This window comes from Thermobia domestica, chromosome 3 (genome assembly GCF_964235325.1).
Source record: "Thermobia domestica chromosome 3, izTheDome1.hap1.1, whole genome shotgun sequence".
NCBI lineage: Eukaryota > Metazoa > Arthropoda > Insecta > Zygentoma > Lepismatidae > Thermobia > Thermobia domestica.
This window is the reverse complement of record NC_137456.1, coordinates 51422060-51439776: the sequence shown is the minus strand read 5'-3', so window position 1 is coordinate 51439776 and position 17717 is coordinate 51422060. Positions and strand designations below refer to the sequence as shown.

Here is a 17717-nt window from a genome sequence, read left to right as displayed (position 1 = left end):
AATGGTGAATTATAAGACGCTTATTAAAGCTAAATCGAAAGAACTGATCTTGAAGTACAGTACACCGGAATTTATCGCTAAGATAACTGATGTTTCGTTGCGCGTTAATTCTCATGTTTCATTTCCTCTCAAAGAACAACAGCAGAGAAAGAAAAGCTCGCAGGTTTGCATTCTGATATCCTATCCGCTCGGAAAGAATGCGGTAATCAACAGTCTGTAGATTCTATCTCGCTTCATCAACTGAAATGTAACACTTTTTCTTTTTGTTCTTCTGAATGTATGACTGACATGAATTACAATATGCACAACAGAATGAGCTCTACAACGGATACTTCTGTTATTGCTAAGAACCAGCAGAACAGGCTCAAAGAGGATCATGGTACGTCTTACGCGAATTATAACATACAAAGTCCTGTCAAAATTTTAGTGTGCAATATGGCACGATTAAAGTCAAATGATAATTGTAATGTTTGAAATAGCGAAAATAATTCAGGGAATAGTGGGAGACCTGATTTCGAGACCCACACAATAACGACGCCTATTGTTAGGGATAGGATTTTACCTTGTATCAAAATTACTATTCGAAATAAAGAGTATAAAGAGTTACTGGACTCTGGCAGTCAAATCTCTATTTGTACTAGAGAGCTTCTTAATCCTAACACTAGACTTGTGAAAAAACGCACTATCATCCGTGGTATCCTGGGTAAAGGACTTGAAACTAACACGTTAGCTGTGTTGAGATTCAAACTTGACGGTTATTCATTTACGCATACTTTTAGAGTTGTAGACAAATTTGCATCTTCTGTTTTGTTGGGGAAAGATTTGTTACTTCCTCAGCATGTTAATATTAACCAGGACATTCATGTAGTTCACATAGTTAGATTTGGAATCCCATTGATTACGCGCTACCTGAGAGTCATGCTATAGGCACAGTTTCCGAAAAATAGTGAACTTAATGCAGGCGTATTTCATAACAGCGAAATCAGTTATACTTCACCACCAAAATCTAGTGTTTCAGTACCTGTTCGTAATATTAATGATTTAGTGGGAGTTATGAAAATTTTGCTACCCAGTGAGAAAATCTGTTCTAAAGATGATTTTTTGTCAATCAGTTTAGAGCGGATTATGTTAATCATGTCATTAGAGTAGTTAACCCAACCAACAAAAAGTTTTGTTTAGAGAAAAATCTTAACTTAGGTGCTGCTATTGACATTAGGCCGGGTGCACATTACCCAAATGATACAGACAGAGCTCTAAATCATGGTTCAGCCAGCAAACAAAACAACAGTAACTTTCCTGCTGGTTTTAACGCCAAGTGTGTGTACATTATCCCTGAATTTTCTAAATATCAGAAGCAAATGTTTTATTCTGTTATAGAGGAGTATAAGGATTGTTTTTCTTAGTCAGAGGATGGTTTTGGAGTTGACAAGAGTTACGTACATGAAATTAAAATGCTAGGTGACGTCCCAGTTCACATCAATCAGTTTTCAATTTCGTTCCACTTAAGAGAAGAAGTTAAAAGCAGATTGATACTTTGCTCAAACAAATGTCATTAGGAGGTGTGTATCTGGTTACAGTTCACCTATTCTGCTAGTGAAATAGAAGTCTGGAACTTTCAGATTTGTTTTGGACGCCAGGGGCAATAAGCTCCATATTGCACCGTTGATAGAAGTATCCAGTACCAGTGACAGTTATCCAGTACAGTTGATAGAAGACACTATTTCGCGTCTTAGTAAGTCTCGCTACCTGTGCTCCCCCGATTTATTCAGTGGCTTCTTCCAGCTGAAGATCGCTGAGGAATATCAACATATTACTGCCTTTTCAATCTCAGGAATTGGTTCTTTTTCTTTTACAGTCCTCCCACAGGGTCTTATCACTAGTTCCGCTCTTTTAAAGAGATTAGTGAAAATGACGTTGGAAGGATTAGAACCTGAAAAAGTTTTTGAGTACCTTGATGATTTTTTCTGGGGTGAAAACACTTTTGAGGAAGTTATCAATCTCACCAAGAAGTTATTGTAATGAATTAGGGAATGTGGTCTTAAACTTGCACCAGAAAAAAATTGGCTTATTTTTCATTAACAATTTTGGGAAACGATATTTCGTACGATGGCTTGCGAATTTCCAAAAGAACAACTGACTCCATTAGTAATTATGAACGTACGAATACGAAAAACATATGAAAGGTTTTCTAGAATTAGCTAGCTTTGTAAGTATATTTTTACCTATTTTTTTCTGAAATCGCTGAGACTTGGAACTCGCTTCTCAGGAAAGAAATAGACACAAAAAGAACAAGATGCTTTTGAGAAAATTACAGACCTTATCATAAAATCGCCATATGAAATGCATTATAAGCCGAAACACCCTTTATACTTGTTTTGTAATGCATCAACTCGCGGTCTGGCTGCCGTGCTCATGCAACCTATAAGTTCTCCAGATGACCCAGAGTTAGCACCCATTGCTTATTGTAGTCATAGCTTAAGTAAAAGTGAACAATCTAGACATCCTTATGAGCTTGAACTTTTAAGCATTATATCTGCCTTTCGTTATTTTTTATTATATCACATTTTCTTGAAAACCGATTGTAAGCGTTTATTGTTTCTGAAACAGACAAAAAATGTAGGCACATTGCGAGGTGGCTTAGTTTTATTGAACAATATAACTTTACTGTGACACATATATCCGGGTTGTCTAACATAGAGGCTGCTAGTCCTTCACGTTTGTCTCGTGCCCCCAGGGATCAATAGAATGAGGAAGATCCTTGAGTATTTTCCTCCACTATTAGTGAGTGCAATAATATGTTAAGTGACTAGGCTTCTCTTAGAGATGAACAAATGAAGGATCCGTTTTATAAGGATAAGAAGACAAGGAAAAGAAAAACCCAAAAACTGAAAGACAAGCATTTTCTTTCATGGTTAAAGAAGAACATTGTGAAATTGTTTTTAAACCTGCGCTAAACATGAAATAAAAAAGATATCCCACCTCTGAAATTTCGTGAGGTTGATTACCAACCAATTACCCACTTGGGCTGAAACAAGGAAGAATTGTTCCGGTTTGAAATCGAAGTTTAGTCCCAATTCTGCAATCAACAAGAAAATTAGTGTTCATCGAGGATATATCGCTATGATTAAAGTTGACGCTGCTGTCAACCTCTCGAATTACTTACTACATTAGGAGGAACAGATAAAGTATCCAATAAGCTGCAAGAGAAGAATTTCGTAAATATTGTGAGAAAATACGTTCTTTTAAACAGGACAAGTAACACCAGGCTGTTATCTCCCCACTGATCATGTGTTGTTTACGTGTGGTCCCAGAGATGGGAACCGGAAGAGGTAGTCCGGATCGAATGAGAGACCAGTCAACATGTAGGAGCATAAGCAACGATTTCGAATTACCAGAAGTTTACCTGCTCTAACTTAGAGAGCACTTTACCTTAGGTAACGTTGCAGCTATCAATTGCGATGAATAATTCGTTGTTAAAGAGCTATTTCGACTTATCGAATAGATTTACTGTATTCGCAACGCTAGTTTTCCTGCCCGGGTTTCCAAATCCTTAGCTCTCAACTACTCGGACGAGCAGCTGGCCAGAGAGAAGGATGGAAGGACATCAATCCACTGGAAAAATCATCGAGAAGGAAACACCGAGATTTACAAGTAAGTGCAAGTAGATTAACCAGTCCTAAATGTTAATCCCTTCTCACCCTTTTCAATCCTTTCTTGTACTTAACGCTCTAAAAAATATTGAATGTTTAAAAAATCCTGGGTAATCACACTGTCTATTAGCGCATTATTTGAGCTTTCAGACTGACAAGGGGCGGTTGCGCAATGTCATTAATATCGATATAAGTATGATAAATAACTATATCTAATATTGATAGTAGCATTTCTCTATCCATTATAGTGCTACGCAATCCAAACGATCATTATATTTTAACATAGTCATTGTATAAACTTCTTTATTTCCTTTAGGAACGGAGGATGAATGGAAGGTAACCGTTAACTTGAGGGGAATGGAAATCTTAAATGTTGACAATGCTGAAGGCGTAAGCATATTTCCTCTATAACTATCTAATAGAATGTCAAATTATTTACATGAATATTGACATACCATAAAAATATAAGCAGTAATTTGAGTGTTATTATTCCGTACATTTATTCGATTTTTTAAAAAAGCATATGTGCAAATAGTTTGCAGTACAGTGTTTCTGATTTAGTTATGATTCATTTAAGTACAATCTAGAATTATCTAGCACAGATGAAGTGCATGTGGAGATTGCTTTGTATTTAGATATCATCGATTGGAGTATGGTTCCGTTTCTCTAGTGCATGCTACGAGACTCGATACACCTTCTTTATATCAATTCTAGTCTTTAAGTTAGCCAGCGATGTTTCTTCTATTTTTATATATATGTTGTATTATTAGTTTTGGAGAAGAGGTGGACTATTTGAGAATATTTCTACAGGACACGATCTTAAGACGATAATCGTGTTCAAATTTCCGACGACGTTTTGCCTCTCTAAAACAAGATTTAAAAATGATTTTGTAAGACTGTATACGAGAAACATTACTCAACAATAATGAAATGAAGTGAAATTTTTGAGTTTTACATCCCAGGGTTATGCCGGCAAGGATAAAGAAGACGGTGATGATAAATGAATGAAATGCTGGAATGAAGAAAGTGGAAGGAAACTGGAGAACCTCTAGTAAACCCAAGCACACCTACGAAGGGATCGAACCCGGGATCCCAAGCATCAGAAGTGACCGATCTACGTACCACAAAGCCACCGCGGCCTCTTCAACAATAATACAGTTGAGAGAAGAATAATAGTGTTGATTTTTGTCAAGATTGTGTCTAGAGAACTAAGCAATTACAAAATAATACAATTACCCACATACTTAAAAATAGGTTACCACTCCTTATTGTGTATAATTCATTGTTAGCAAGTACAGTTATAAGGATAAGCCCATAAAATGTCACAAAATGATATACTGACATAAGAATTACTCATCAACATATTGTAACCACACTCCACTTATTTGAAATAATATACAGCTATTTGAGAGCAATTGTGAAGAGTAAATTTACAACCTCTTTGATCGATGCGTTTAATTAATGTGGTCTCAACAAAAATAATAAACTAAATAAACGTAACATAAGATACTAACAATTTGCCATCTAATTGCATGATATAATGTTAAATAAAGAATTAAGAATACCTGAGAGCACCAATTCAGCGTTAACATTGCAGAAATTCAGTGTGTATTTACATTGAAAATATATATATATATATATATATATATATATATATATATATATATATATATATATATATATATATATATATATATAAAGATACTTGATTAATTGGTTTGATTGAAGTCTAGCTTTCCTTCTATCACAAAGGCTATATGACAAGTATACAGTAGCTTTAGTTTAACATATGATTCGAATCACGAGAATTCCCACTGAGAATAGAACCCAAAAGTTACGCGCCAAAAATTGGACAAAACATACACAGGAAGTATGTAGTTTCATTTCATTTCATTTATTTGCTTGTTTCATTAGCTTACAAAGCATGAGAAATTCTCATGTAAGCATTACAGTTGTCAGAAAGAAGAAAAAAACATACCATATTGTCAAGTACCAGATATATACATCATGCAATCTTTCTAAAAGTACAAAACCACATAATTAGGTAACTGTTTCTACCACACCAGGCATGTACTCACGGGTAAGTATCTGTTTCCAACTCTTCAGTTAATGAGTCATTTAAATATTCTTTAATTGTATAATAGCACTTTTCAGTGAGTAGATTATATAAAGTCTTACCAAGAATTGAAACATTGGTCACATTTTTCAAGTACAGAGGAAGTTTATTATACAATCTGACACAATTCATGTACACGGTTTTGCTTATATTAGCATATTTTTGATGCATCACAAATATGTCACTACCTTGTCTTGTATTATGGCTATGAACATTTTTATTAAAGATAAAAAGATGCTTGTTATTCACAGTTAAAAGAATAGATTTATAGATGTATAAGCTGGGGAGTGTTAAAATTTTTGCTTCTATGAAAACCTTTTTACATGACTAGTATATACTAGGAAACCTATTTTGAGTAAGGCACACTAGCAAAGTTAGGCTAATTACGTATTATTTAGACCGGTTAAGTGAAAGTTCCTCAGTAACATATATTTGCCTTGTTCTGCTTTGTCATATACATAGAAGTATACGGAATAATAGAGGAAACTCAATATACTAATTGCAATAATTCATTTGTTCTTTTCAGTTCCAGACGTAGATTTCCCCCTATGTTCTCCGAGTGTAGATACAATTTGAGATATATGAGGAATAATTAATTTGATGACAATATTTCTGCAAATTTGCACCTTTCGCCTCTTTATCGATAAAACTATTTCTAGATTCAATTTATTGCTATTCCACAAGTGTTTCAGCTTCTCAATTATATGCTGTGGTACTGTGTAGATTTAGAAGGGAGATAATTATTGATGAAACGTTTAAGGATGATTATATATATTTTTATTGCATTGTACAAATCTTTATTATAAAATTCTTCAACATTTGTTTTTAGGTTTAAAATTTTAGTTAATAGGTTGGTTTGTGTTCAATTTGCCTTCTTAGTAAATGCTCAAATGAGAAACAAATTATTATTCTCATTAGTTGAGAGTACCTAATATCCCCACATTAATTAAACTTAGGATAGTTTGCAAAGAAAGCATGAAAATGAAGCAATTAGCAAGGGCCAACCTCAACGGAAACAAGACAATATTAGGAGTCAGTTATCGTATATAGATATTACAGTAGCAAATTGAAATTAAATATTCAAATTCTACAGTTCCGTTTGGAAAACGATTCCTTTGAGTAGTTTAGCTATATATGCAATTAAAAGATATATTTCAAAGGTATTACTATCAACATTTTTATTTTTTGCTATTTACACTAGTATATTATTGTGAGTCTTAAATCATGAATTGGCTTTGAATATTTTGAAGCAAATTTGTCAGAGGCTTTAGCCTGATAAAAAGTTCATAATTAGTGTATTGCATTGTATGTTCCTTGTATTCTAAGAAAGGCAAACAACTTGAGGGAGCTCCCACGTGATCATATATCGCGAGAAAGAATCCTTTCTACCGAAGCCTCACAAAAGGGTTGTTAAAATAAATTGAATATTTACTTTACTGAAGATGTTGCCCCAACACAACTTGATCTGTAATCTTATGGTATATTGTACCGAAAAACTGCAAACGGAATTCGGGATTGGAGATGTTGATTAACCTGGAAAGTGATACTTGTAAACTTACTTTCAAATGAAATGATCGATTCACACGTTCACAACTGCCTTTTCAATCTTATTATTATCGAAATTATATCCGTCACTCCCTCCATCTTCTTGATTCGTGTATTTTTCTTATTTTTTCGGGGTTAGTACGAGACTTTTAACTTAATTTATTGTTTTCGTACATTCTGTTACTAAAAACTGTCGAAGTTCCTACATCGTGTGCACATATTAGTATAATTACTATTCGTAAAATAAATAAACATACATATTCAACATAGTGTGGTATAGATTATTTTAAATTCAACGTAAAGTAAATTGTAGTGAACTTTGTGTAATTGTGTGTGAAAGACACTTGTGTATGATATTCCGATGCCTTCTTACAACATTAAGTTCTTTCTAGTCGTGTAAAGACGCACGGAACTCGCAGTAAGGTAGTAATGAACATCTACTAATGTTCACCAAACGCTCGTTTGTTAGTACCCTACGTTTTTCGCTTCGGTTTGTATGCTTCTTAACGAATGTTCGGAAAATAAAGATCAAATACTTTTATTTTTTACTGTTAAACAATATGATATCTATATGACTTAGTTGTGCTCTAAATGTTCGTGTAGATGTGCTTGAAGTTATTATATTGTATAGCATAATTAAGTCAGTAATATGAAAGAGGATATTTTGATAATTAGTTGTCATCGAAGGTTTAAATATGTAACAAGAAATTATTTACTTTATATGAAAGATGTATTTTAATGATGTTTCTGGAACCTACTGATTTCTGCTAATTGAAAACTACAGATGTACTTTAAATTGCCCAATGTAAAATGGTTTATTTTATTTAATTGATGAACAAATTAGATCATTGGTTTGGTTTATAAGCATTTTACTAATTGCTAGAATATTATTCACAAATTTCGTCTAGACTAAATTAGGAGCACTTACTCACGACTGATGCTCAACAGACGTTTTATCATGGGGCTGGATTTCATAATAAAGTAATTGCTAACACACGTAACCATCCTGTGCAATTTTCTTCACTCTAACTTTTGGGTTAGCATACTCTTTTTAAAAGAAATCGTAAATGTGGATTGTTAAATCTATGCTTTCTTGGAACAGTAACTGATTTTTATACAACTTCCACGTATCTTATGCTAATCTAGTATGATTTCTTTCTTCTAGTATTGGTGAAAGTGATTCACATGATACCTACGATACAATTGTTAAAAGTAATATATACATTTGTTACACGAAGGCAAGGTACTTTAGTAATCATGTTACCTACCTCTTGAATGCATTCAATGCAGTCCTGCTTTGGTTGGTTGGTTGGTATTGTTGGCTGATATACCTACTCTTCGCATGGGGGCTGTACTTGGAAATCAACGCCTGTTGGAGTATCACATTAATCTCAGTGACCCTGAAAACTATGGATTTGACACTAATATCGGTCATTTTTGATTATTTTTACATATCTTGTTATCCCCTCCCTTGGTGACTTCCAGCCAGCAACCGAATGAGGTGAATTTGGAAGTTAACCGCGATCGGAGTTTCACCATTTATCTCAGAGACAGAGAAAACTATGAATTCGACACTAATATCCGCCATTTTCTACTTTTACATGTCCCGGTAAACGCCCCCCTTGAGATCCCCATTTTCGATTTTTTTTAAAAAAGAAACTTCGTCTTGGTTTGGAACCTGGAGTAAAGTACCCGAGAAGGAAATTCGTTAACTCTCGATTCACTCGTCTGGCCCTGGGCCGCACAAAGACAAATTAATTCTTTATTTTATTTATATTGTATATACAGAGTAAATTAGGTATTATATCTACCATAAACCAAATATTCTTATGACCATATGCAGTACCTTTGGGGATGAATATATTCAATTAATGAGTCCACACATTTCCATACTTTACCCCAAGCTATGAAGCTTCTTGCATTTAAGTAACTTTATCTATCAGAAAGAGTTTTAGTAGTATTTTATATTTATTGGTAAGCAATAATGAAATAACACCTAATAATTGTACTAATGTTTTTTTTTAAAGAATTTCATTACTAAATGTGTAGATATTTAACATTGTGTACTTAATATTTTTCCAGACATTAAGAGCTGATTTAGATATGGTTGTTTCATGGATAGATCGGAGAATCAACATGTCGTCTGTCACAGATCCTTCCTTTAGTGTAGCAGTTGATGCTGGTGACAGGGAACATTTATGGTTACCTGAAATCACAATTCGCAATATGAACACATTCGATAGTGACAGAGGTCTTACTGATACTAGGGTAGTACTATTGTCATATGGCCATAAAATAACATACATTATCAGGTACGTGATTTCTTTACACATTTCATTTTCTTAACCCCAAATAAGATTATCTAATATTCAGTTCAAATGAATGCAGACTTACCTCTTAAAGGAAGACCTTCAAATGCACCAAAGACATTGGTAATTTTAAATTTAATTTCTTTCCAGAGGGTGTGTATATTAACTTGCATATAGAAAGGAAGGGAGTGTAGTAGGGAGTATTTTTGAGGAGATTGACGTGGAGAGGTAAATGATTATGTCAATGCTAATTACAGAGAAATTGAAGTATTTCGTTTTCAAGTGCCTTCAAGATTTTATACAAAAGAATAACGTAAAAGTGCGCTTGTGAAATTACAAAGGATTACATTTTGTTGGTGAATTTAAATCGCAATGATTAGTTGTGGATATGGTGAAGTAATGTTTACATTTTCGTGTTCGGAATAGCGCTTCCTGAGATGTACTCTTTTACGCTTTGAGTGGTCCTATGATGGAAACTATGCACTTTTCAGCACATGTTCGCACAAACGTTTTTAAGATATGATTTTATTGTCTGGCATCAAATCCTCAAATTTATCAGTATAGTTCATTAATGTCCTATTTATTCATTCTAGGGCAATACTTGTTATGAAATGCGACTTCGATTTTGCCTTGTATCCAATTGACATTCAGTTATGCAATTTGGACATGTATATTGGTAAGAAATTTTTCTTTTCTAACATGCGTACATACTAAGATGTAGTAGTAAGAATCTTCGGTCGTTTACATAATATAATTAGTTCAATCACCAATTCTGCCTCTAGCCCTCCCCACCGTTCTAGTAGATAGCACGAACACCCTTGGCCTACTTGGTCCTTGGTCAATTCCCGATTGGAAAGCACAACAAAAATTAATTTTACAATCATTCTCTTTCGTTAATAACTTAACGTAAAGTGCAAAATCACATTGCTATAAACTAAAATGAATGATTTAATTTAAGCAATTCGCCATACAATAGGCTTCAGATAAGTATAAACTAATTAATAAAAATTAAGCGAAAGAAATAAGTAATATTTTAAGTCGTGATTCATATTAAATTGCAATATTATTTTAAATAGTACCATACATCTCCAAGGACAATCATTACCTGACTTTTCATTCGAACTGAACCATTCTCTGAGTCTAAATTTCTAGTGTGATCTCAATTGAAGGAGTCAAGGCAACAGCTGTCTAAATTACATTTTTCAAAAACTGACACAAAACAACTTCAAGCTACATGGTTTTATCTTTCCTTACAACATGAATGATTCAATCTGTGTGTCTGTGCAATGGGTCTTATAATAGTTTGTCAACCTTACTGCAAGGTTGATATGCTTCACGTTTGAGACATAGCAGATACGTTACTACTTTAATGAGACCCTATGACACAGTTTTGTACATAGAAAGAGGAAAAGGTTTATTTAGAAAAAGGCAGGTTTTTGCTTACTGTTACACAGTGGTTAGTAGACGTTGGTATTATATTAGTTTCAAACAGTAATCAACACCTAAAACATCTCATTTGTACTCTAGAATATCAAAAGTAAAATCTATTTCTTCGTTTCCTGTCCCTTCTTTCCCAAACAGAAATCAAATTAACCTATTTGAATGACAGCGGTACGTGTTTAAGACGGTCGTAGACATCTTTAAGTCTCATCGAATTTAACTTAATGACATTGGTTATAGAAACTTTTGCTTAAGTCCTGCATTTTGTAGCTAAAATGTGCTTTTACCTTTCTTTCTTTTGACCTCTCACAAGATTTACATACTGGGTTTCTCCATGCATGAATAGCAATTCCTTTTTCTATACTTCGTTAAGTTTTCAAGATAAACACTGAACGCTGTAATGAGACTGAAAGCAACAGGTTGTTATATTCAATGGTTTTGCGATCACTTATATTTGCACTTAAATGCTTTGCACTTACAAAATCAACATGTTGCATTTCAGTTACATTTATTTTTTTTCCACTTCTGGTATTTCATATCACTTTTACCCACTTACTAGAAGTACAAACATATCTTTCATATCTTTCTTTTTGTTTTTGTATTAGTTTGAAGTACCCGCAAATAAACAAACTTAGGTCTCATTCTGTTTACGTCAATACAACGTAAAATTTCGATAATCGGCATATTAATTCTAATGATTTTTATGTGTATTTTACGTTGCGTTGCTGGAAGCAGAATTTGGGAAGATTAGTATGGAATAACATCATTTGTCTTTTTCCTTATATGATTTATCATTCTTGTTAAGCTACTTTCACCTGTTTCAACACTTGCAGCACAGTCAACATTTGGTCCTGCTATTTCACATATAACACGAATTGTAGCTGCTGGCAGCTCATTGGTTGTTTCAGATTGGACAATTTTAGCGCTTATACAAAAGGGAATTTCGTTTCAGGAGATATAGTAACAACTGCATATATACCTTATAATTATGGTATTTGTAAACTAGGCCTAAATAGTAGGAAAAATCAGCTCGAACGCTAAAATATGGTGGCCGAATCTTATTTTTTAATTAATTGAGGTGAGACCTCTGGTACCCTGAATACCTCAATTGAATTTCAATTGTTTGTATTTAAATCGTAAATTTGTTTTCTCTTTCCAAATCTCTTATTCTGTCTTTACAATCCTTACTATATACTTTCTGCCCTAACCCATAATATATCTTTTCACTTCGGATAGATAAAAAGATTGAAATCTTTGATTTACGTGCCACGTTTATGCCGGCTAGGCTAAAGGAAACGATAATGAGAAACGAATTAAATGGTGCAATGAAGAAAGTGGTAGGAAACGGAAGAATTCCGGGAAACCCAACGCACGCCGAGTTTGTCCACCACAAAGCTCACTTGGCGTGAGCTTGGATTGAACAAAGGACCCTATGTGCCAGTGGTGAACGCTCTACCATTGAGGCACAGTGCTCCCGGTGATTGATAAAAAGTCTTTCCTAATTAACGTGGTACGAAGACAGAGTAAACCCGAGTAAATGAACTTATTGAAAAAACCTATATACAACTTTTCCGTGTTCGTAGATATTGAAACTTATTTTTGTTCATTTTGCGGAGATACTTTCTTTCTTGTAAACAGCATTCTGTAACATATAGAAGGACGTACATGTTTTATATTTAGTACGTCTGGTCCTTTTTGATATTGTAAAATGAGTAAAATTCAGATGGAGTTCAATTATGTGACAACAAAGGGATAATGGTAAAGTTCAGGAACCATTAGCTTTTGTCATGTTGTCTGGAACTTCTTCCTACTTGCCATGGGAAAGAAAACCGACAAGAGAAGTTAACAACTTTCTTCTTTTCGAAGTAGCAAACATGAAATTTATACTCTAAAAATATTTTGTTTAGGTAATTCAGATATTATTATATCCTTGGACTTCAGAAAATATTGTGTGTCAGTTACCAGCTTCGTTGCTATCTTTGCATTGTACACTCCGCATCACAAAATTTGCGACACTTAACGCCGTGCAGCTGGGCCACCCAATATACACCTTTTTATCCAATAATCGTTTCTGGTAAAGAGCTCCTCTCTCTTCTCCTTTCTTCTCTGCATAACTAAAATTAGCTAACAACATGAACGGAATTCTAATTTCAAACTACACATGCATTTGTATCGATAAAATGAAATAACGAAACCGAGACGAAAAAAGATTCATAAGTTGATTTAGGGAGAAACTGAAACACATACAATGAAAAAATTGAACCAGTGGATGTATATTACACAGAGGTTCAGAAATGAGGCAGAGAGAGAGAGAGAGAAAGAGAGAGAGAAGAAAAAAAGAGATCAGATTAAAATGTGGAAATTTAAACTTAGTAAGAAGACAACCTAACATTATAAAGTTCCGTTACCAGAAATCCAACAGTAATATAGAAATAACGTTTGTTTTTATATTTTTTTAGGACTATTCGAATGTCTAGAGGATGCTTGAAAAATTCATTAAGTCACTTTCAAAAAGAATAGCATACTCAATTTCCAGTAGAACTATAGATCTCACAAACACATCTAAGATAATGTCAACAGTTTAACACATGCTTTGTTTACGCGTAGTTCCGTTGTAAATTCGGTAGTGTTCATTGGACGTACTGATGCAAACCACATTCTAATAAACCAAGTAGGTAGCGTAGATCATGTCTTCCATTCCAGACTACTAATGCAAAGTGAACAAAAAAAGTAAAAACGAAAAGAAAAAGGAAGAAAGAAAGAGAGATAAAATTGACTGAGTGCTATTTTACTGGTCAATTTTTATCAGAAATATGCTCTATTAAGAGTCCAAACCGTATAATAATGAAACGTTACAAATGTTCAAATGGAAAATTGGATGTTCTTTATAGATGTAGCAGACCTTGCATGTTTCAAATTTCAACGTGAATAAATCCCTTTGGACTATAGGATGGAAACAAATTTGTGTCGAACTACTATAAATAAAATTTTGTTATAAAATAACCAAGGATGTCGCCATTTTGTAGTCTTTTCCGAAGATTTATCCGTTCCGAACATCCGTCATCACTTTCATCTCTTGCGGGTATAACGTTGTAATTTGCACAGATGAAATGAACCAGCTAGAGCTCAAACGGATCATAGTGTCATTCGGATGATGTTGGTTAGCTTATGGACCACCACTTGGTCGAGTATTCAAAGCCATAGTGAAAAGGTAATTCGACTGAGACTCGGTAACGCAGATGATAAAAAAGATATTTTGCTTATTCATTTGCGTTTAAACAGTATTTGTTTTAGAGATGACCAGTACCGGCGATGTTTACCCCAGAGCACAAAAACTCGGCGCCGAAGTTGGCAGTCAATTACATTTTCCAGACCAAGTCTATCGGTCTCTTGCTCCGTTTTAACTTTGGAACAGGCACACGCACATGAAATGCGTGTGTACGTTAGAGAGAGGGGGAAAAGTGAAAGATGCAAAGACAGGATAGGGAAACGTCAAGAAAGAGAGAGCGAGCGAGAGAGAGAGAGAGAGAGAGACAAATTTAAATATTAAACATTCTTATCATTACAGTGTATGATGAAGAATACACATACTGTTCATTCGAATTCTCGATGCTTTGTAAGTTCTCCAACAGAAGACAAATCTCTGTTTGCAGCCATTATTTTATGAGAAAAAGTTAAATTACCTAACGGGGAATCGGACCTAGATTTCTCGCTTGAAAGTCTTGTACTTTACCACTACACCACCGATTGCTTTACCCAAGTGTGTTCAACAAATGCTGTAATATTTCCTTCTGAGAACGATAACCGAAAATTGTTTACTGCAGATCAATGGAGTGTTTCGAATATCCTTTCAAATCACTTCCCTGTCTCAAACAACATTCGTAAATCGTCTCTATCATGATAAAGGTGTTTGCTTCCACATTCTTTAGTATTGCACGTCTAATATAAGAAATCGATTCTTCACTATCACTTTGTAATAAATGCAAGTTTGGCTTGAACAGGATTTGAGCCTATGGCTGACAGCTTTATTAATCGTAACTCCATTACGTTACAGCTACACTATCATGTCACTTGAAACTAAAATTGAAATTTTACTTACTTTAGCCTTGATCATTGGAACGATCAAGCTTCTTCCTGTAAGGTTATTTGCACCTATGGGCACAACGAAATTCACTTATTCGATGACCTAGAGAGAAATTAGTGCCCACTAGAAAAGGAAACAATATACAATCCAGGAAATTATGCAGTAATTTCATCGTGCAATTCAAAAAGACTTGAATAATAATAATAATAATAATAATAATAATAATAATAATAATAATAATAATAATAATAATAACCTATATTATAAAATTAAAGTGGCTATGATTTATAGTCTCTTGAACCATCCGACCGATCTCGATCAAATATTCAAAATTTATAATGTTTGGAGATGGGAGTATTTTTATCTGTTCGTTTCGATGGTGTTATGTAGGGGAGGGGAGAAGGGAAAAATATAAAAAATAAAGAAAACTTGAGTTTTGAATCAAACGACTAATCTGGATGAAATTTGCAACATAGATTACATTTAGGAATGGATTGCTTTTAACCATTTCACCTTGATGGAGGAATGTAGGGAAGGGCGAGGACGGAGAAATATACAAAAATCAATGCAAATAAAAATAAATGTGACTATGTTAATGAGTTAATAAGTCTTGAACAACCGCACAGATCTGCATCAAATTTTCAACATGGATCAAGGTCGAGTCTGGAGTGGCTTTCATCGTATCACTTTGACGGTAAAACTTAGGGTTGAGGAGGGGAAGGGAAAGATATATAAAAATAAATAAAACTTCATAACTCCTGAACCATGCGACATATCTCGATCAAATTTTTAACACAGATGAGGTTCGGACCTGATATGGTTTTTACTATTTCACTTTGACGCTAGTACTTACAGAAGAGGAATGAGAAACGGATATATATATATATATATATATATATATATATATATATATATATATATATATATATATATAAACATAAAAAAAATAATAAGTCTTGAACCACCGTACCAGTCTCGATAAAAGTTTCAACGTAGATGAAGTTCCCACCCGAGATGGTTTTCCTCATATTATTTTGATGGTGTAACTAAAGGAAGGGGAAGAATAGCAGCATTTAAAAGAGAACGAAAAATGACCGATATTAGTATCGAATCTATAATTTTTGGAGTCGCTGAAATGAAGTGACACATCTGATGCCGTTTAAATCCGAATTCATCCCGCAACATGGAGGAGGGGAACACATTTAAAAATGATCAAAATAACCAATATGATTGTCCAATTCATAGTTTCTCGGGTGGCTGAGATGAACAATGACACTGAAGATGGCGTGCTCCGCAAGGTGGAAAATATAAAATTTAATGGAAAATGACAGATATCAAAAAGAGCGCTTTAGTGATAGAAAAACTGACTAAATAACGGAGCATATTATTATTTTTTCTCAATTTAGCCTAGCAAAGCGGTCAATTGATGCTAATAATAATAATAATAATAATAATAATAATAATAATAATAACTATTATTATTAATATTATTATTATTATTCACATCCTTTTGAATTTGCACGGTGAAATTACTGCATAATATGTAGTAATTTCTGTATTTTTCCTGGATTGTATGTTGCTTCTTTTACTAGTGGGCACTAATTTCTCTCTAGATCATCGAATAAATGACATTCGTTGTGCCCATAGTTGCAAATAACCTTACAGGAAGAAGCTTGATCGTTCCAATGATCAAGGCTAAAGTAAGTAAAATTTCAATTTTAGTTTCAGGTGGCATGATAGTGTAGCGGTAACGTAATGGAGTTACGATTAATAAAGCTGTCAACCATAGGTTCAAATCCTGTTCACACCAAACTTGCATTTATTACAAAGTGATAGTGAAGAATCGATTTTTTATATTAGACGTGCAATGCTTAAGAATGTGGAAGCTAACATCTTTATCATGATAGAGACGATTTACGAATGTTGTTTGAGAAAGGGCAAAAGATTTGAAAGGATATTCAAAACACTCCATTGATCTGAAGTAAACACTTTTCGGTTATCGTTCTATGAAAGAAATATTAGTTATGAGTTGTCAATTAAAAGTTGACGTCTTTTTAATATTCTTTCTGCATAATACTTTACTTTTTTATCATGACTGAAATCAGAAAGTTTCAGCATTATTACAGTGGAATCGTAAAAGTATGTAATTACTGAATTCACTACAGCTCCATTTCTTCCTTCTGCAGAACAGTGATGTCTTAGATTAGTGGCTTAAGTGTTAGCTGCGTAATGTTGGGGACGCGAGTTCGATTCCGGGTGTAATAATAATAATAATAATAATAATAACAATAATAATAACGGATAACATATTCACAACACCAATTACATAAACATTATCTTCACATTCAGAAAATTAATAATTGCTACGACAGGATTTAAACCAAGATAGATGCAATGGGAGTTTCCTGCTTTCACAATTTCGTTTAAACAAATCGTTCCATTCGGACTATTGTTCGCCTCTTGCACCTCATGTCCTTTCCACGTATGCCAAACACTACAGGAAAATGAACACAGATATACTGAAGACAGTTAAAATTCCAACCCTGCTCTTCAGAGGAATTCGAACCTCAAAT

General features: G+C 33.9%; 1 protein-coding gene across 1 annotated transcript; it reads left to right on the top strand.

Moving 5' to 3' along the window:
• The first annotated feature begins 312 nt into the window (after window positions 1-312).
• LOC145681783 (acetylcholine receptor subunit epsilon-like) lies at window positions 313-13548 on the top strand. Its single transcript, XM_081753393.1, has 5 exons — window positions 313-379; window positions 3967-4040; window positions 9394-9623; window positions 10214-10296; window positions 13520-13548. Exons 1-5 carry the CDS (start codon window positions 313-315, stop codon window positions 13546-13548), a joined length of 483 nt encoding a protein of 160 aa, XP_081609519.1.
• Window positions 13549-17717: the final 4169 nt, after the last annotated feature.